The sequence below is a fragment of the Natator depressus genome, chromosome 4 (genome assembly GCF_965152275.1).
Source record: "Natator depressus isolate rNatDep1 chromosome 4, rNatDep2.hap1, whole genome shotgun sequence".
Taxonomy (NCBI): domain Eukaryota; kingdom Metazoa; phylum Chordata; order Testudines; family Cheloniidae; genus Natator; species Natator depressus.
Window position 1 is genome coordinate 59108459 of NC_134237.1, and position 20995 is coordinate 59129453.

A 20995-nucleotide genomic window follows, 5' to 3' on the forward strand; every position below is an offset into this window, starting at 1 on the left:
GCTGTAGAAGTGGGGGTGAGATTGAGCTTGGGGAGAGGGAGGGAATGAGTCCTAGGGGATCTCTTGTGTAGTACCATCAGCTCAGGATAAACATGCCTGAACCTGTAACATCCTCCTCATAACAAAATTTAGTCATAAACTGAAATCCCACCCTAAAAACCCCAAAGATTTAATCATGTGGCAATAATATTAATAAAAGTGATGGGATCTCTTACAGGCTGTGGCTCGGTGCCCTGGTCCTGCTCTGCTCTTTCTTCAAGTTCCGTCTCTCCAGGCTGGTCACTGGGTCCATCCCCAAACCAATCCTCAGAAACTGGGCCCCAAATGTTAAATGCTAATCCATCCTGCTGGGTTGTTCCATGGTATACAATGAGTTCCCTATGGTCCCATTCACTTCTCCTTTCTCCAGCTTCACAGTGAGACCCTCTTCTTGCAGGAGGATGTCATGTGAGATGGAAGGCTCCATACTAGGGGGTGTGACAAGCTCCCTGTCAAGTTCCTTGGTGGGGAGAGGGGGGGAAGCGAGTGCTAGGCATGTCACCAGACCTACTGTTCGTGGCCTTGCCCTGGCAACATGGGGGGGGTCTTCAAATGTTTGAGCTGTTCCCTGCACTGCACTGCTCTGTTGTCGAACAGATGCCCTGCTCTGCCAGCCTCTGTGAGAGTCTTATAAATGTGCATATATGTCATGCGCTCTTGCTAAAGTCGTGCTCCTGGGCACGTATACTCAGCCCAACTATTAATTAGCATTCTGGTGCTCCTCCTGCTGCCTGGCAACATGCTAGGAGGGACTCATTTTCAAAGGGCCAGTCGAGACTGATTTGAGCAAGTTGGGGAAGTGGAGCTGTCCACACACAAGAAGAAGGGTTAAACATTGAGCAAGGGTATAGAGATAGTAGGTAGCTTCCGGTCCATAGAGAAAAAGTGGGAGGAAAGTGAGGAGACTGAAAGGCCAGAAGAGAGAGAGGAACAGGAGTTGTGAGGTGGAGGACTAGGTAGACTTGAGGGCAGGTCACCGTGCCATTGCTATATCCATAGTACAAAGTGGGTGGCTAAAGTGGCTGGTCACAGGTCAATGCATGTTTTCACCCTATGCCCCCAGGCAAGCATGCTAGCTGGGTTTCAGTATGCCCCTGAACACACATCTATAGGCATTGAGCATGGATGGTGGGGGATAGGGGCAATAACCCATGCCTCAGCATGTGGGAAGTTGGAAGTGTAGATGCCGTTGGCCTTCACTCCAGGCACTGTCTGTCAGTCTGGTTACAGGAGGGGGGAAGTAACGACCATCCCAGATCTTAAGGCGCACCCCTTCCAGGTCACCCACTGAGACTGATGTGAGGGGAATCCAAGCCTGTCGTGGTCTGGATCACCAGTGTGTTTCAAGCTCCTGGAGACTGAAGAGTCCCGCTGCTGCCCCTATCTCAGGCTCCCTAGGTACACACACAGCGCAGACTTTGTCTGGCATGATCCTCCTCTGACTGTTGGAACTCAGAGTCCAGCTGCGTCGCCCCTCTGGGCACAGCACTGCCCCTTCAGACTCCTCAGTACGTCAACACACCCCTCTCCCAGCACTCCACCCAATAGGTGTGAAGCTTCTGCTTTACAGTTTAATTCCATCAGGGGCAGTTCTGAAGCCGTCATGCACACGTTTTGCCCACTCTAACATCTTTATGCTCTTATATTTAATCATGTAACGCACGGGAGATCCTACAAGACAATAAAACATCCTAAATGCAATGTCCCTCATTAGCTCACCCCATGGGGAGATCATCTGTGAGCTGGCAGACAGAGTCTTCCACCCCTTTGCCTACCCTGCCCCTGCAGCGGCCTCCCTCATCTGGTGCAAAATGTCTCTCTCCCCCACAGGTCCTCCCTGTAAGACTCCTGCTGGGGTCACCTGCTTCATTTATTTTGTCCTTTGGCATTTTACATTATTTCCGAACCCCCTTCTCTTCAGACAAGAGGAGGAAGTGTCTCCTCCTAGGCAGAGCAAATCTATTGTCCCAAGGTGTTTTACTTTGAATAGATGATCACTGAGTGCTGATCATTCACCATTGTCTCTGGCCTGGCAAAGACATGACACAACTCTGCTAACTCAATGGGGATCCACACACATATAGGCTTTACGTTACAGTAATTTCATGACACAATTTAACAACAATCATTCACAGTTCTGAAGTGGTACAGGCCAGACCCCCAAATCTTCACATCAGAAACATTTCTATTCTAGGGAGCGAAGACTTCAGAGCAATGCAGTCCCTGCTTGCGGCATGAGGGGCCTGGTACAGCAGAGGGGGAAAGGGCCAGTTGCCGGGGGTGGGGTGAGGGGGGGTAGCAGGGAACCCATCAGAGGCATGGCTGGAGAAGTGCGCTGAAGCATGGCTGGTTGGGCCCAGCTGATGAATGCCTGGGTAGGTAAATTACGGGACAATGATGTGTACAATGGCCTAAATGACTTCTAATGCCTATCAACACATTTTTTCCTGTTCAATGAACAAAGACATTCAATGGGAAAAACTATGTTTATGCAGAGTTAAGGTTGCTTTGTGATCTATTATTCCCTGGCAGACCACTGAGTTGAACAAAACTCAAGCTTCTGAAAACCAGGAAATGCAGAGTTAAGGTTGCCCATGCACAAACATTAGCGACACTTTGTATTTGCATTTCCTTGTGCCAAGCAGGAGGGAAAGCACTCTGCACCTCACCATTCTTCCTTCCTGCATCAGGGCACTGTAGCACTCAAGGCTTGTGTAGATGGAAAGTGTGGTGGTGCAGCTGCGCTCTGGGTTCTCCCAGCAAAGTCCCACAAAGCTGCAGACCCTTCAATACTCATAATGTGTAATATCTCCTGTACTTCTACTGATTGACTTGGTTTGAACCCCTGGAGTTCCTGTAATTTTATGTGTAGAATCTCGTCGAGGCCATGCATACAATCGCATATATTTTCTTTCAAAAGATCATCTTTTACACTGGGTGGTGTATGCACTAAGAGACAATATACTAATTGGTATAGCTCCCCCTTTTCTTCAGTTTGGTGAAGTCTCTTTCCAACTGTGAATTGCTGTTTCTACAAATCTGTGCTTGGGGGGCTTGTGCTGAGAACCCCCCTGTAGATGCCCGCAGCACACTGCCACTGCTACGTTTGGAGGGAGGCCTGTGGATAGACCATGCTGAACACAGCGCGGGCAGAGTCACTTTGCCTGTGCAAGTTACAACAAACAATCCAATTTTTATCATTTGAACATCTGCTTCACCCCTCTCTAATCCCTACCAAATGTGGTTATCAAAATGATTTTTGTTGTCCATTGCTCTGAGCAGGTCCTTCCCCTCTTTAATTTCCTTCACTTGCTGCGGTACTGAGGTCAAGCTTCTTTCTCTGACCTTCAAAACCTTTACCACTCTGCACCCCGCTTTATCTTCTCTTGTCTCTTATTGCAACTACCTTTGATCTGTCCATGATGCTGTCCTCATCTTCCACCTCTCTCCCATCAAGCTGTCTGCTTCTTCCACAACCATTCACACCTTTTGCCATGCCACCCTTTCCACACTGCACACTTTTGTTGTGCAGATCTTATAACAACTACCTGCTTCTCTTTAGCCCTTGAAGCTCTCTTCTGTTGTGAGGCCAACATAAAATGAACCAAATTATAAAGGCTAGTTGTGGAGTAGTTAATAAAGTTAATATTTAAACAGGAATAAATGACCCAAAAGAATGTTGATTCTGTCTTATACCTCTCCCTGCTCATCTGTTGCTTGTCTTTTCACAGTAGCCTGGAGAATTTTGTAGAATGAATGGAGAATTTTGAAATTTAAAGCAGTGGTACATGCATGGGCTCGTGCATAAAATTGCTATCAGTGGTGTACACAGCTGTTTGCTCCACCATTCAGATTGCAATTGTTCTTAGAAAGACTAATTTCTATGTCTATTTGCATGTGTGGTATTAATGTAGACGGCAAATCCTGGTGGTGCCATGTCTTGAACAGCTTGATCCTACCAGTGTGTGGGGCCATGGTACTGACCCCAAAGGAGCACTAAAAGTCTCTTTCAGATAACAGGTGGACCCAGTTACTACAGATGTGGAGGAGAGGGAGCCTATGTTCCTGAGTTGCAGAAAGATTTTCATTAATTTCCCAGGCCCATGCTATAATGCTGCCCCTAGGCCTTATTAAATACTTGGAAATGAATTTTCAAAACTTGTAAGAGAAAACCAGCTCTCTGAGTAAAGAGCAAGCATTGATCATTCTACTGAGGGTATGTCTATGCTACTGAGACTATACCATCATATATGTGGTGACATACCCCTGCAGTGTAGACGCAGCCTAGTCCAACAGAGAAGGTTTTCTGTCCGTGTAAGAACTCCACCTTCCCAACCAAAGTTAGCTATGTCAATGGAAGCCCTTTTCCATCAACATATCTGTGGCTATGTTAGGAAATTTTTTGGAATAGCTATGTTGGTCAGGGGTGTGGTTTCTTCACACCCCCCAAGTGATGTATCTGTGCTGCTATAACTTCTCCGTATATACCAGGCTTTAGCCTCCAGTGTGAGAAGGTTGCAAATATGGTTACATTTTTGAGAGCATAATGGAAGTTGACTTCTTTTCCCACAATTCCCTTAGGATCCCTGAACCCCTTTCCACAAGACACCACTTGAAGGAGTTTTGTTGAGAACTGTGGAATAGGTACCAACATGGTGGCCAACTGTAATGCTTGACTAAAGTGCTGCATTTGTGTGTGGAGCAGAATTGTACCGGAAAGAGAATGATTAGGGCAGTAACAGCACTATTCTCTTGTGTAGATGCATCCATTGTAAGGTCTTCTGGACAGGGATAGTGTCTCTCTATGCCCCCGATCCGAAGCTTATTGAAGCTCAGTGAAATTTGGATTAAGCCCTATATTTTGAACAGTGTGTAGCAAAGTGTGCATGCTACTGTAATATAAATAGTTACACGTAGAACATTGTTAAAAGAACTTTGTTAGAGTGCAATGTCAAGCACTCAAAAGTTAGAAAATACCAAAATTTTGGTTGACTGGACAACCTTAATTTGGTCCATCTGTGCATATCTATTATGATACAGCCTTTAACAATATGATCACATGCTATTTTTCCCCTGAGACTCCTGCTTCATTCGGTACCCAGGATGGACAATGCTCACTTAAGCACCTATTCAGTATTTCTTTTCCTCCTTGTTCAGTGTGTGTCCTTATGCTTTATTGACTGCACAATAGTTAAGCCCTGCTCTGAAGACAGGACTGCTAATTTCCTCATAGGGTTTTCCAGTGGTGCTCATCACTGTAGTACCGGAGTGCATCCCAAACACTAATAAATGTATTTTCACAATACTTCTGTGATGTGTATGTGGGTATTGTCTCCATTTTACAGATGGGGAACAGAGACACAAAGGTTAAGAGTTTCCACTAGCTTTGGGTGCCAAATCTGAGATACTTGGGACCTGATTTTTCAGTGTATTTCGCATTATAGAGCACTTCATATGCTTAAAGCATGGCTTCCATTGTCTACAGTTGTACCTGAATGCTCAGGATGTCTCCAAATCAGACCCCAGGATCTTAAATCAAGCACCCAGAAAATAAGGAACACAATTAGTGATCACTTCTGAAAACATTGGTTTAAATGATATCATAGATTAAAAGGCCAGAAGGGACCATTGTGATCATGTAGTCTGACCTCCTGTATAACACAGATCATAGAACTTCCCCAAAATAATTCCTAGAACAACTCTTTTAAAAAAATAAAACAAATCTGATCTTGATTTAAAAATTGCCAGAGATGGAGAATCCACCAAAATCCTTGGTAAATTGTTCCAAAAGTTAATTTCTCATTGTTAAAAAGTTATGCCTTATTTCCAGTCTGAGTTTGTCTAGCTTCAACTTTCAGGCATTGGATCATATTATACCTTTCTCTGCTAGATGGAAGAGCCCATCATTAAATATTTGTTCCCCACATAGGTACTGACAGACTGTAACCAAGTAACCCCTTAACCTTCTATTTGTTAAGTAAATAAATTTAGCTCTTGAAGTCTATCACTATCAGGCATGTTTTCTAAACCTTTAATGATTCTTGTGACTTTTCTCTGAACCCTCTCCAATTTATCAACTTCCTTCTTGAATTGCTGACACTGGAACTGGACACAGTATTCTAGCAGTGGTCGCACTAGTGCCAAATTGTGAGGTAAAACAACCTCTCTACTCCTCGAGAGTCCCCTATTTATGCATCTCAGAATTGCTTTAGCTCTTTTGATCACAGTGTCACACTGGGAGCTTGTGATCACCATGACCCTCAAATCTGAATTTTTTAGTCACTGCTTCCCAGGATAGAGTCCCCCGTCATGTACATATGGACTACATTCTTTGTTCCTAGATGTATACATTTGTAGTTAGCCGTGTTGACACACACATTGTTTGCTTGCACTCAATTTACTAAGCAATCCAGATCAGTGTCCTGTCCTCTTCATTAATTACCACTCCCCCAATTTCTGTCATCTGCAAACTTTATCAGTGATGATTTTATGTTTCTTCCAGGTCATTGATAAAAAAAAATGTTAGTCTAGCATCACAAAGGACCGCTGTGGCAGAGACAGGGAGAAAATCAAGTTCTCCAGGACGTAACCATGAGACCATCCTTACTCTTCCTGCAATCCCTTGCCTCATTCACTTTCACCTTCCAACTTCTGCAACAAATGAGGCAGGGATCCTACAGACAACAGTCTCCTTCATAACACAATTATGATTCATGTCCAGATCATGTCCATCCTGTGCACTGAGTGAGGCAGGGGTCTTGTGGAAAAAACAGTGTGTGATCATATCGTTAAAAACTGTATCATAATACATATGCACAAGGGAGCAAAATTAAGGTTGAATCTACTCCTTTAATTCTGACACGTTTTAACTTTAGAGTGCTTGACTTTGCAACCTTAATAATGTTTGTAATGTAGTTTTGTATGTATTCCTAAGTCTTAAATAAAGCAAACTGGAAAAAAACAAATTCCATCTTGTGGCATCATATGAAAACCCACATGGGTCAGCAGGAGGGTTGAAACCTTCAATCCACCACACAGACCTCTGCCATCTGAGTAATTGATAGCAGTAACAGGTTGTGATCCTACGTGCGGACCAACATTAGAGAGGGGTGAGACATGCACTTTGCCAGTGGATTTCACATGTATTTGCTTACAACACAGGAATGTTGAGACTCAGGAATCTTGGGTTCTATTCCAGGCTCTTGAGGGGAGTGTGTTCTAATGGACACAAATCTTCTGTCCATTCCTCCCCCGATCCCTCTAACTTGTTCCAGTCTTGTCTCTTTCCCACCAAGTCTCCCTCCCAGTTCCACTCTCTTTGCATACCCAGTGCCCTCATCTCCATTCCTCAGGCTTCTCAACCCAGTCCCAGGCTCCTACTATCACCCTTCAGACTCCCCAGTCCAGTCCCCTTACACAGCCATTCCCAGTTCCTCTGGCTCCGCCTGCAGGGTTCTCATCTAATCTGACTCCTCTGGGCTCCTTGTTCATTTCAGTGTCCCTCCCTCCCTCCATCTTCTTGTCCACCTAATCCTAGTCTCCCTGCCCCCAGACTCCTCATCTGATCTCAATCTTCCTACATCTGTGAGGTCTGATTCCCCCCTCACTCTCCCTGCACCCCTGTTTCTTGTCCCCTCTGCATCTGAATCAGACAGTTTCTTCCTCCATGCTGGCTGGGCCCAGCAGGACTTTGCTGAGCGTATGTCTATGCTGCACTGGGGAGCAAGGCTTCCAGCCTGAGGAGACAGATTCATATTAGTGGAGCGTGACCTATCCCATGACAAAATAGCACTGTGGACATTGTGGCTTGGAGTGCAACATGGTGCCCTAGGCTTGAGAGCCCAAGCTCCCGCCTGAGCTGCAACATCCACACTGGTATTTTTAGCATGCAAACTGTGAGTCCTGCTAGTGTGAGTCTGTGTACTTGTGCTGGGAGGCTTGCTCTCACCTCGAAAGCACAGGTGAGACAGGTTCCCTGCAGTCAGTCCAGGTGCCCAGACCCAGAGCCCACAATGGCCTACAATAGCCCAGAGCTGCAGTTGCAGGGAAAATTCTTGCTGAGCCCCATGCTGGAGCATGCCCACTGCAAGACAGAATCTTCAGGGAATGTAGCTGCTCAATCAAAACTAAGAAGTCTCTACAGAACATGTGCAAACTGTGATTTCTCAAAAGCTTATAACTTGGCCAAATTTGGGCAGATTTTCCATACTGATGACAAAAGGCACATCCCTGACACAAAGGCCACCCCTTCTGCCAAAATACAAGCCCCTGTTCCAAAGCACAGAAGCACCTGAGGTTTTCAAAGAAAAGGTTGTTGGATTTTTTTTTAAATAAGCAAAACAATGTTTTCCTTAGCTTTGTTCTCTGAAATAAAAACAAAAATAATAATTCAGCCAGAGGCAGACACCCAGAATGGAAAATTTCCGCCCAAATGGTTCAGCTTTCACAAAGTTATAAACAACTGAAATCCGGGTGTTCTGATGTTAAGTGTTGGGCAACTTTAGTAGGCTACCAGCCTCACCTATAATAAAAAATGTGTTAAGGGGACCTCACTAGTGTAGACAATGAAGGGATAGTGTATGCTGTCAACAAAAATACTGTTTGAAGTTTATAGCATATTCAGGCTGGTTTCCAAAGTTGCTGTTTACTTTAACAGGTTACTGTTATCTCACTCTAGAAAAAAATCTGAATACTTTCATCCTCCATTATTGTAAATGTAGCTCTTTTTAAGAGTACAAAGACTTCTAATGAATTCACCTGATCACTCTAATTTAATGATCAAATAGAATAGTGTGGCTTATTTAAGTTTCACTAATGAGAACAAAGCTATTTGCATCACTTGAACAAAGCTGGTAGCAGCCTTCATTACAAATCCTCTATTTTTAATGGGATTTGTAATGCAGATTCACAAAACCCAGGCTGAAACTCTCCATGCCCAAACTCAGTTGTCACACTTAAAAAATATATAAAAATAAGTCAAATGCAATTTGGTTTTGGAATTGTAAATACTTTTATTTGTTTATTTCTTGAAACAAAACATTGAGATCACTTTGTACATAATGTGAGTTAATTCTTCTCTTGGCCTGAGTAGTAAGCATAAAACATGCTGTTTAGTTATAAAAATGAGTTAGGACAGATACCAAATAAATTACCTTCCTGATGTTTCACTTTGATTTTTAATTACCTAACTATAGAAGCATCTATCTGTTAGTTTTAGTATAGCTGAGACTGTATGAACAAAAACGCTCTGATCAAGTATTTATTCATTATTGATGGGTGAACTGCAAATGCTAGAAGTCTTGATTTAACGGGCCTTTGAGTGCCAAAATATCATTTTGCTTTATCATGTTAAATCCGCTTTTTAATAAGTTACTAATTACATGTTTCTTGCAGCTTCAAACAAAGCTGAAGTTGCATAGATCAGATATTCCAACTCTGATGGAAGAAAAGCAAGAATAGGGATTAAAGATGTTTGCTGTTTTCATCAACTTCAGGAGGCATTTGATTCAGTTCGGAGGGAAGCATTATGAAAAGTAGTAGAATCCTATGGATTTCCAGATAAGATTTTATAATTGCAGTAATCCATCTACAATGATTCCTGCAGTGCCATAAGATTTGGTGGAAAATTCAGCAACTGATTCAACTCAAAGTTTGTTGTAAGATAAGGGGGCATGGAATTTTTAGTCCCTTTTGATTGTGTTCTTAACTGTACAACTGGCAGATAGATTTGAATTAGTGATGATAGTCTTTCCTACCTTGGGAAAATGATGTAGTTGACTTAGACTTACAGTGTATACCAGGAAGATGAAATAGTTGTATCTTGGAAAACTAACAATAGATAAAGTGTTGAAATGCAGCAGTGGTGAAGTTGTAGAACAAGTAAAATCTTATGACTGCCTAGGAAGCTTGATCAGTGCTGATGGTTCCACCAAGGATGAAGTTTAAAAAAGTGTGTTTTAGCTCAAAGTGTTGCACAGAAATTTATGAAATTATGAAATGATAACAACATTACATCGGGTACCAAGATGAAAATTTATCAAACCAGTGTACTAACAGCATTACTGTATGGTCTGGAAGCAGCGGCATTAAATGAAACAGACATCAGAAGGCTGGAGGCAGTAGAGATGAAAGTTCATTGGAAGATGGCAAGTGTGGAGTGGAATGATTTTAGAGACACATGAAATCACATCAGTAGGATGTGAAATCAGAATAAGGGACTGTCTGCAATTGAAAAGATTATGATGGTGAGGACACTGTAGAAGAAGTAGGATATCAAAGAAAATAAAGCAAATGCAACCAAAGTCCAACCTAGAGGCTGACTACTGACTAGATAGTGGGACATGACCAGGGTGGGCTTATATTGGAGGAAAAAGCTATGGAGAGGAATGAATGGGGCAACACTGTGACATTGCTGCCAGTCATAAGCAAAAATATTCACTCAAAAAGGTTGAAAATCCATGCCCCCATAAGCGACTTCCATTAGGTCATTGTATTAATAATAATAAAAAGCCCGCCCAACAGGGCAAGTTAGGGGCAGAGCACCAGCTTGGATGTGAAGCTTAAACTCTGACCTTTCTCTCACCCTGTGGGTTTTTGTCAGAAGCTTTTCAGTACAGTTTCTAATAGTTTAGGTTAGGTTGTTTTCCCACAAAAGTACTGCTTGGTGAACAGGACAGCTTTAACTGACAATTTCAAAGCACTGATGGACTGTTGAGAAAATATGTAATTCTTCTCCTCCTAAAGCATCGTTACAGACACAGGGAGCAGAAACAAGTCTTTTTAGTCCCGACACAAACAGCTGCAGTGTAAGCAGCTCTGCACTTCCTTGCTGGTGACCTCAACCTTGATCTCATACTCTCTAGGAAATCCCATGATGGCTCAGACTTGAGCCTGTCCTCTCCAGCTACTGTTAGTAGTGCCAAATTATGTGCTGTGTTGTGTGATATGAATTGCTGTTCAGTAGGACTGAGCTGTTTCCACTAAATTAATTTAGAACTAAAGCTAAACTTGACCATGTTCCTAAAGTTTTTCTGGTTGGTAGTTGTTGTTGTTTTTATTAACTAAGTGAATCAAGTGGTTGTGCCAGCTAGTGAGCCCCATAAACAGAAGACCTCAAGCTAGCCACAGAACAGGTACAATGTAGGCAATGACTGGAATTTTTACATAACCATGCTAATAAGCCTCAACGTCAGCCTTGAGGAAACATGACTAGGGGTAAGAAAGTACCATCTCCAGGCCCATTCACTACTAGGCCTCTTCACTGAATCTTCCATGAAGGCGTCAGCTAGAATTAGCACCAAGTGTGAGATGGACACTTATCTATTAGTACCTGGAATGAGACTACAAACAAATAAAGCCACTATATAGTTAGTAACTCATGTTAAAAAAAAAACCCTCCACCACATTAAGGGTGCAAAACCCTGTAATAGTGCTAATGTAGTATTTGTGGTTAATTCTGTAGCCAATATCTAGAAACAGCTTTCAGTTCCTGAAGCAGGGGGCAGATTTTAACCTGTCATGTAGATATGTGTGTTTTGCATTACCCATCCCCTTATCATCCTTCTATTGTGAATCCATTTTCCATCAACAATGCAGCTTCATGACTGCTAGCAATGGGGTAAGTGGTATTGAAGAAAAAACATAAACAATGCCCCCCCCCGTGTCATAATGAAAACCTACCCTAAGGTGGAAGATGAGTACTGTTTTTTCAATGAACCAGTCCTCCCTATGGCCAGAGGGAGAGCAAGGATTTGACCAGGGTTTTTTCCCCCTCTCAGGCAGCAGAGCTAGCTGCTGGAGTACAGACTGTCTGTTTCAGAGTAGCAGCCGTGTTAGTCTGTATCCGCAAAAAGAAAAGGAGTACTTGTGGCACCTTAAAGACTAACAAATTTATTTGAGCATGAGCTTTCGTGAGCTACAGCTCACTTCATCGGATGCATTCAGTGGAAAATACAGTGGGGAGATTTATATACACAGAGAACATGAAACAATGGGTGTTACCATACACACTGTAAGGAGAGTGTTCAGGTAAGGTGAGCTATTACCAGCAGGAGAGCGGGTGGGGGAGGGGGAAAACTTTTGTAGTGATAATCAAGGTGGGTCATTTCCAGCAATTGACAAGAATGTGTGAGGAACAGTGTGTGTGTGTGGGGGAATAAACATGGGGAAATAGTTTTACTTTGTGTAATGACACATCCACTCCCAGTCTTTATTCAAGCCCAAGTTAATTGTATCCAGTTTGCAAATTAATTCCAATTCAGCAGTCTCTCGCTGGAGTCTGTTTTTGAAGTTTTTTTGTTGAAGAATTGCCACTTTTAGGTCTGTAATCGAGTGACCAAAGAGATTGAAGTGTTCTCCAACTGGTTTATGAATGTTATAATTCTTGACATCTGATTTGTGTCCATTTATTCTTTTACGTAGAGACTGTCCAGTTTGACCAATGTACATGGCAGAGGGGCATTGCTGGCACATGATGGCATATATCACATTGGTAGATGTGCAGGTGAACGAGCCTCTGATAGTGTGCCTGATGTGATTAGGCCCTATGATGGTGTCCCCTGAATAGATACGTGGACACAGTTGGCAACGGGCTTTGTTGCAAGGATAGGTTCCTGGGTTAGTGTTTTTGTTGTGTGGTGTGTGGTTGCTGGTGAGTATTTGCTTCAGGTTGGGGGACTGTCTGTAAGCAAGAACAGGCCTGTCTCCCAAGATCTGTGAGAGTGATGGGTCATCCTTCAGGATAGGTTGTAGATCCTTGATGATGTCTGTGTGTGTGTTTCTCACTCTTGCTCTCTCTCCCTGACTATTTAAGAGTCTTTATCTGCAGTGGATAGGTCAATGGACTCATGAGTGTGAGAATGACTCTTTGTAGTCCAGTGGTTAGAGCACTCACCTGGGAGGTGAGAGACCCTGTGTCCGGTCCCTCTTTCATTATTTACCCACAGTGGAACAGCTTCAACAGGAGAGACTGAGGAAGCCCTGTGGTATTAATTTAGATGGAATATCTAGGCTAAAGGTATTAACATAACCCAATCATTGTCCAACATTAAATACAGTTTTACACAAGGTCAGAGGTTTGGTATATAGAGACCTAAGCCTGCTTTGGTAGCATTGCAAACACACCATTAAACATTTTTTTAGCCTTTTATTAAAGATAATGTAAAGAAGGAAAAATAATTAGAGCATTTGAAATGTACAGTATTAAGTAAGGCTTTCATTGTAACAACATCCCTTATTTTCCTTTGCTAGAGAGAGTTCTTAGAAGGAACTTCCCCTCTCCCCCCGCCCCACTTCTTTGACAGTCCTTTAGATCAGTGGTTCTCAAAGCCGGTCCGCCGCTTGTGCAGGGAAAGCCCCTGCTGGCCAGACCGGTTTGTTTACCTGCCACGTCCGCAGGTTCGTCCGATCGTGGCGCCCACTGGCCGCGGTTCGCTGCTCCAGGCCAATGGGGGCTGCGGGAAGTGGTGCGGGCCCAGGGATATGCTGGCCGCCCTTCCTGCAGCCCCCATTGGCCTGGAGCAGTGAACCGCGGCCACTGGGAGCCGTGATCGGACGAACCTGCAGACGCGGCAGGTAAACAAATCTGTCCGGCCTGGCAGGGGCTTTCCCTGCACAAGCGGTGGACCGGCTGTGAGAGCCACTGCTTTAGATGGTATCAAAGATGGCAATAACTGGCTTTTTTGGGGGGAAGAGAAGAAATGAATTGAAATGGGCTAGCGCTATTGTTCTTGCTGAAGTCCAATATCCCCAATGGGGTTTGGGATTCAGCTGGAGCCAGTAAAGTTGGCAATGTCAGCTGGGTACCTCTCTCTAGCCCAATCTGGTCTGGGCATCTCTCAGGATGATGAAGGCCCAGGGTTCCAGGAGATGGTGGGGGTGGCAGCCATGGCAGTGAAGCTTGCTCCTGTAGCCAATTTTTCTCCCCACAGTCTCTTTCTTTAAGGACCCCAAAAGGGAGTGATGGGTGAGCTCATCCTCCCATTATTTTGTCCACCAATTACACCTAGTTCCTGACACACCAGTTTTGGTTCACTGATTTCTGGTTCCATGATTGTTTTGTTTACCAAGCATGATCATAACTGACCTTGAATTATATCAGAACTTTTTGTTGTACTAATTCAATCAGTCTCTCTTTCACAACTTTTCCTGTCAACAGTAGAGGGTATTGTGACATCTTATGAACTTACACATTCATTTTACAGTTGAGCTCACAATTAGGGTAAATTTGTAGGCCCCAATTATTACAATATCAGAATATCCCATAGCTGAGTGGGTAGATCGCTCTGAAGTGGGAGACCCCTCTTTAAATCCTTTCTCTCCCTCTGGTAGAGAGGGCTGAATTGAGCCTAGGTCTCCTGTAACCCAGCTGAGCACACTAATCACTAGGCTATGTTATAAGCTGGCTGCTGCTACCCTCTCCTCCTCCTCTTACCATTACACGTGAAGCAAGGCAGGCACCTTAGTCATTACTGCAAGAAATGAGTTATATGCCTAAACCTCCTGACTTCAGGCAGTTGGTTTCAATTCATGGATGGCTAAGCAGAGATAGGTGCCTATCTCCAAGAGAGGGCAGGACTTTGCCCACACCATTGTTGTGGGCATGTCCCATTGGCTAGCTTAGGTGGCTCCCTACCTACTGTGTTGGCTTTCATGGACTACATTCTTATGTCTCTCTCTCTCCATTCATTGTATAGGGAGTCAAAAAGCCTAACTTGGCTTATTGGATTCTAGTATTGTTTCTGTGATTTTCTAGGTGCCTAGAAGTTAGGCACCACAAGGCTCAGTGTTGAAACCCCTAAACCCTTTCATAGATTCCACCCGTAGTTCATAATCTCTCATCTTCAATTTTTAATGTTAAAATGCAGCTGGAGTTTTAGATAGACAACTGCTAAGATTGTAAGTTAATAATATCTGATTATTAGTCAAAAGAACATCTTTTACAATCTTTGGAAAATAAGAACATTGGGAAATCTCCAACAAGAGCTAGAAATGATGTAACATATATTTTTACTATAATTATAATTGAACAGTTTGTTTCTGTATGGACAGACCATACATATTTCATCCTGTCTCAGATTACTGCTTGCTACTTGAGAAAAACAAAATAGTTTATCTGATTTATATAATTAAGATTTTCATCTGATGGAGTTATACTATTTTGTTATTTGCATTTTCAAGAGGGCAACTAGTATAGTCTTAACAATAAAAAAAAAATACTGCTTTTTAATGGAAATGTTTTATGATATGTTTTTTTATTATTAAATCAGCAGAGAACTCCTTTCCCTGTCTAAGGATATTATTATTTTATTTAAACTAAACATTCTAGAGCAAGAATGCAATTCCTGTTCTCCCCCCCCCCGCAAAAAAAAAATTACTATGAAAAAAAAAATCTCAAGAACTGATCAGTACTTTCAAATTTTTAAAAATATTGAACATGTTCTTATCAGGAAAAGGAAAAAGGGTATTCAGAAAATACTGCCCTGAATTCTCTGATGGGGTACATAGGTAGAATTGCACTGAAAGCAGTGGAACTGCATGTATTTATGCCAGCAGAAAATGTGCCCACTGTGGTTTGTCTTAGGTCCCAATCCTGCAAACACTTATGCACATGAGTAGCTTCATGAACACCAGTATACTCATTGAACTCAATACCAAGGCTCCCCCACCCGACAGAGGCCAGTGACATTTGGAGGCAAAACTAGGTATGAATATTGGTGCAGAGCCAATTTTCAGCAACAATTAACTGTTTATTGTATCATTTTCCTCCCCATCCTTTGACTTATGTATGGGGGCAGAGACTGTCTTACTCTTTGTCTTTACAGTGACCAACACAATGGGGCCCTGAGCCATAGTACCAGTTTTACTCAGTAGGATACAGATGTGAGTAAAAGTTATTCATGGATATACGTGTCTGCAAGATCAGGGCCTTATTTTGTAAATTTGTTTTGGAGAGACAAGGTTGAAAAATAATAACTGTCTTCTAGTCAGTGTATTTTAATGAGTATAAAAGGTGGGGAACCTATTTTTTCCTCTGTTTACAGCTTTCAGATGGCAGCAAGTAGGGAAGCACAATAGTAATATTAGTTGAGTATTGTGGCAGAAAAACCCAGACAATTGCTAACCTTATTTTAAATTGTGCTAAAGTCCTTTTAAAATCATGACTAGTACTTTAGGGCTTGTCTACGAGGGGAAATTTACCAGTATGACTCCCTTAATGGACATTTATTCCAGCATAAGGATGTCCATAAGGATTATAATGGTGTGTATGTATACACCTGCTCCCCGCCCCAGTACATTTCCCCAGGCAGATAAGCCCTTGGAGTGTTTTTCAAAGCTTGGGATTGTGAAAATTCCTCTCATCCTAGGAAACACCTCCTACCCCAATAAGATACAGCTTGATCTTAGTCTGCTTCTAATAACTGGTTTTGAGACTTTATTGACATGCCTGTTTTGCCTACCCACTTTCTGACGTCACTGAGATCCTGGGTATTGACTCAGTGGGGAGGAGGTACTGAGATGGGAATGGAAAGGGTGATGCTTATCTGGGAGCAAGAATGGAGTCTGTAAAGGCTTCATCTCCAGAAACACACTACTTTCTCAGGGCTATGTTGAGTTTGTTTAGAGAAGGCTTTTACCTTGTTTCTATATAAATAGTTACAATGACATCAATGTTGGCAATAGCATTTAACAAAAGATTAATCCTCCTGCACAGATTATTTTCTCCCATGACACACTTTCCTCTGATAAAGTGGGATAAGTGATTCCCATGTGTGATCAAATGGGAAATAGCTTTGTTTTAGGGCAAGCCTGCCCTGTAGCCCGCCCTACTGAGTTAGCGCGGCACTGTATGTTCTCCTTGTCTCAGTTTCCCTTCTCAGGAAGCCAGTAACTCCACTTCAGGCACTCATGATGCTTGACTCAATAATACTCTCCTCAGGGCTTGTTTATGACAAAACCTCATACAAAGGGGGGCAGAACAAAGAGTCCCAAATAAATAAAAGATGTCTCTGGCTTTGAGAGTTCCTCTGAAGCCTGCCCTTTAGGTTCCCTTAGGGTGACAGTCCTGATTTTGGGGCTTTTTCGTATATAGGCACCTATTACCCCCCACCCCCATCCCAATTTTTTACACTTGCTATCTGGTCACCTGAGGTTCCCTTCCCAGTCCTCTCAAGCATTCTATGTCAGTCGTTATGTCTCTCCTTATGGTGGGAGTCCCCAGTCCTCCTGGGGGAGCTGGGTAGTTCAAGCAATTATTACTTTAGGATTACCTCTCAGTCTCTAGTCTCCTCCTTATAGCAGGAGCTCCCAGCTCTCCTGCTGGTGCTGGGCTGCAATTTGTTTCCCTCAACTGGCCCCACTTAGTCCTCAAATTCAGAGGGTTTTGTGGTCACCTCCTGCTGCTATCTACTCCCTGCTAACTAAGGGCCCTGCAGGAAACTTGTTATTCCCTTTGGTGGCTGCAAGCAATTGCCCTGCTATATGGGAGGAGGCAGCATTTATTCTTGTCCCTTTCTCCCAGCTTATCCCCAATTGGTTGAGGGGGGAGCCTTGCCCTTCCTCTCTGCAGGTCATTGTATCTATAATAGACTGTTTAACTCTTAGTCCTGGTCTACACTATGAGTTTAGGTCGAATTTAGCAGCATTAGATCAATTTAACCCTGCACCCATCCACACAACAAAGCCATTTTTGTTGACTTAACGGGCCCTTAAAATCGATTTCTGTACTCCCCGACGAGGGGATTAGCGCTGCAATTGTCATTGCCGGGTCGAATTTGGGGTAGTGTGGATGCAATTCGATGGTATTAGCCTCCGGGAGCTATCCCAGAGTGCTCCATTGTGACTGCTCTGGACAGCACTCTCAACTCGGATGCACTGGCCAGGTAGACAGGAAAAGCCCCGCAAACTTTTGAATTTCATTTCCTGTTTGGCCACCATGCCAAGCTGATCAGCACAGGTGACCGTGCAGATCTCATCAGCAGAGGTGACCATGGAGTCCCAGAATCACAACAGAGCTCCAGCATGGACCGACTGGGAGGTACTGGATCTGATCGCTGTATGGGGAGACGAATCCATGCTATAAGAACTTCATTCCAAAAGACGAAATGCCAAAATATGTGAAAAAAATCTCCAAGGGCATGAAGGACAGAGGTTATAACAGAGACCTGCAGCAGTGCTGCATGAAACTTAAGGAGCTCAGGCAAGCCTACCAAAAAAACCACAGAGGCAAACGCCCAAGGGGTCAGAGCCCCAGACATGCCGCTTCTATAGATGAGCTGCATGCAATTCTTGGGGGTACCCCTACAACTACCCCACACCTGTACGTGGACTCCTGCAAGGGAGTCTCACGCAACAGGGATGAGGATTTGGGGGACGAGGAAGATAATGATGAGGGGGAGGTTGAAGATAGCGCACACCAGGCAAGCGGAGAAACCGTTCTCCCTGACAGCCAGGCACTGTTTCTCACCCTGGAGCCAATACCCTCCCAACCCGGGCTCCCAGACCTTGAAGGTGGAGAAAGGCACCTCTGGTGAATGTACCTTTGTAATATAATACACAGTTTAAAAGTAAGTGCGTTTAATGATTAATTAGCCCTGAAGACTTGGGATGCATTCGCTGCCAATACAGCTACTGGAAAAGTCTGTTAACATGTCTGGGGATGGAGCGGAAATCCTCCAGGGACATCTCAATGAAGCTCTCCTAGACGTACTCCCAAAGCCTTTGCAAAAGGTTTCTGGGGAGGGCAGCCTTATTCCGTCCTCCATGGTAGGACACTTTACCATGCCAGGCCATGTAGTCTGGAATCATTGCATAAGAAAGCATGGCAGTGTATGGTACCGGTGTTTGCTGGCATTCAAGCAACATCTGTTCTTTATCTCTCTGTGTTATCCTCAGGAGAGTGATATCATTCATGGTCACCTGGTTGAAATAGGGGAATTTTATTAAGGGGACATTCAAAGGTGGCCGTTCCTGCTGGGCTGTTTGCCTGTGGCTGAAAAGAAATCATCCCCACTGTTAGCCATGTGGTGAGGGGAGGGGTGAAGCGATCATCCCAGAGAATTGGGTGTGTGTGGGGGCTTAGTTGGGTTTGTGCTGCACGTTAACCCGAAAACATCAGCCCTTCCTTTTAAATGGCCAATGTGTCTTTTTCAATTTTACTCTCTCTTTTTATCCTCCCACAGCTGCAAATGTTTCAACGCTGCCACTAGCATCTCCATCCCAGAGGCTAGCGCAGATAAGAAGGCGAAAAAAACACACTCACGATGAAATGTTCTCTGAGCTCATGCAGTCCTCCCGCACTGAAAGAGCTCAGCAGAATGCGTGGAGGCAAACAATGGCAGAGTCCAGGAAAGCAGAAAATGAACGCGAGGACAAGAGGGACGCCTGAGAGGATAGATGGCTCGAGCAAGAGGAGAGGTGGCGGCAGCGTGATGAGAGGAGGCAGGATGAAAGGCTGTAGCTACTGGAGGATCAAACTGATATGCTTCGGCATATGGTTGAGGTGCAGGGAAGGCACAGACCGCCACTGCAGGCCCTGTGTAATCAACCGCCCTCCTCCTTAGGTTCCATAGCCTCCTCACCCAGACGCCCAAGAATGCTGAGGGAAGGGGGAGGGGCCTCCAGGCACCCAACCACTCCACCCCAGAGGGCTGCCCAAACAACAGAAGGCTGGCATTCAATAAGTTTTAAAGTGCTGTGTGGCCTTGTCCTTCCCTCCTCTCCCACCCCACCCAGTGCTTTCCTCCTCCCCCACCCCTCCCGGGCTACCTTGGCAGTTATCCCCCTATTTTTGTGACAAATTAATAAAGAATGCAAGAATTTGAAACAACAATGCCTTTATTGCCTCTGATTTATTGCTGGTGATTGAAGCGGGGAGGGGAGGGTGGTTGGTTTACAGGGAAATAGAGTGAACCAAGGGGGCAGGTTTTCATCAAGGAGAGACAAACAGAACTGTCACACCATAGCATGGTCAGCCATAAAACTGGTTTTCAAAGCTTCTTTGATGCGCAGCACGCCCTGCTGTGCTCTTCTAATCACCCTGGTGTCTGGCTGTGCATAATATGGGGCCAGGAAATTTGCCTCAACTTCCCACCCTGCCATAAACGTCTCCCCCTTACTCTCAGAGATATTGTGGAGCACACATCAAGCAGTAATAACAATGGGAATATTGGTTTCGCTGAGGTCGAACCGAGTCAGTAAACTGCACCAGCGCACTTTTAAATGTCCAAATACACATTCTACCACCATTCTGCACTTGCTCAGCCTACAGTTGAACTGCTCCTGACTACTGTCCAGGGTGCCTGTGAATGGCTTCATGAGGCATGGCATTAAGGGGTAGGCTGAGTCCCCAAGGATAACTATAGGCATTTCAACATCCCCAACCATTATTTTCTTGTCTGGAAAGTAAGTCCCTTGCTGCAGCCGTTCCCACAGACCAGAGTTCCTAAAGATGCAAGCATACCTTTCCCGGCCATCCCACATTGATGTTGGTGAAACGTCCCTTGCGATCCACCAGTGCTTGCAGCACCATTGAAAAGTACTCCTTGCAGTTTATGTGCTGGCTGCCTTGGTGCTCCGGTCCCAAGAGAGGGATATGTGTTCCATCTGTCGTCCCACCACAGTCAGAGAATCCCATTGCAGCAAAGCCATCTAGTATGACCTGCACATTTCCCAGAGTCACTACCCTTGATAGCAGCAGCTCAGTGATTGCGTTGGCTACTTGGATCAGAGCAGCCTCCACAGTAGATTTGCCCACTCCAAATTGATTCCCGACTGACCGGTAGCTGTCTGGCGTTGCAAGCTTCCAGAGGGCTATCACCACTCGCTTGTGAACTATGAGGGCTGCTCTCATCTTGGTATTCTTGCACTTCAGGGTGGGGAAAGCAAGTCACAAAGTTCCATGAAAGTGCCCTTACGCATGCGAAAGTTTCGGAGCCACTGGGAATCATCCCAAACCTGC

General features: G+C 44.2%; 1 protein-coding gene across 3 annotated transcripts in view; it reads left to right on the forward strand.

The window, feature by feature from the left end:
• The window catches only part of ARFIP1 (ARF interacting protein 1), a 113789-nt gene extending 94006 nt beyond the window's left edge, over positions 1-19783 (forward strand). For 2 of the 3 annotated variants that reach the window (XM_074951009.1, XM_074951007.1), the window contains exon 10: positions 19218-19782. Coding sequence is in view for 1 of the 3 variants with exons in the window: in XM_074951010.1 (XP_074807111.1) it covers positions 19218-19244 (27 nt within the window). In the remaining 2 variants the exon portion in view is untranslated. Of the gene's footprint in view, positions 1-19217 lie in introns of all 3 variants that reach the window. The other variant, XM_074951010.1, reaches the window with a different exon arrangement.
• Positions 19784-20995: the final 1212 nt, after the last annotated feature.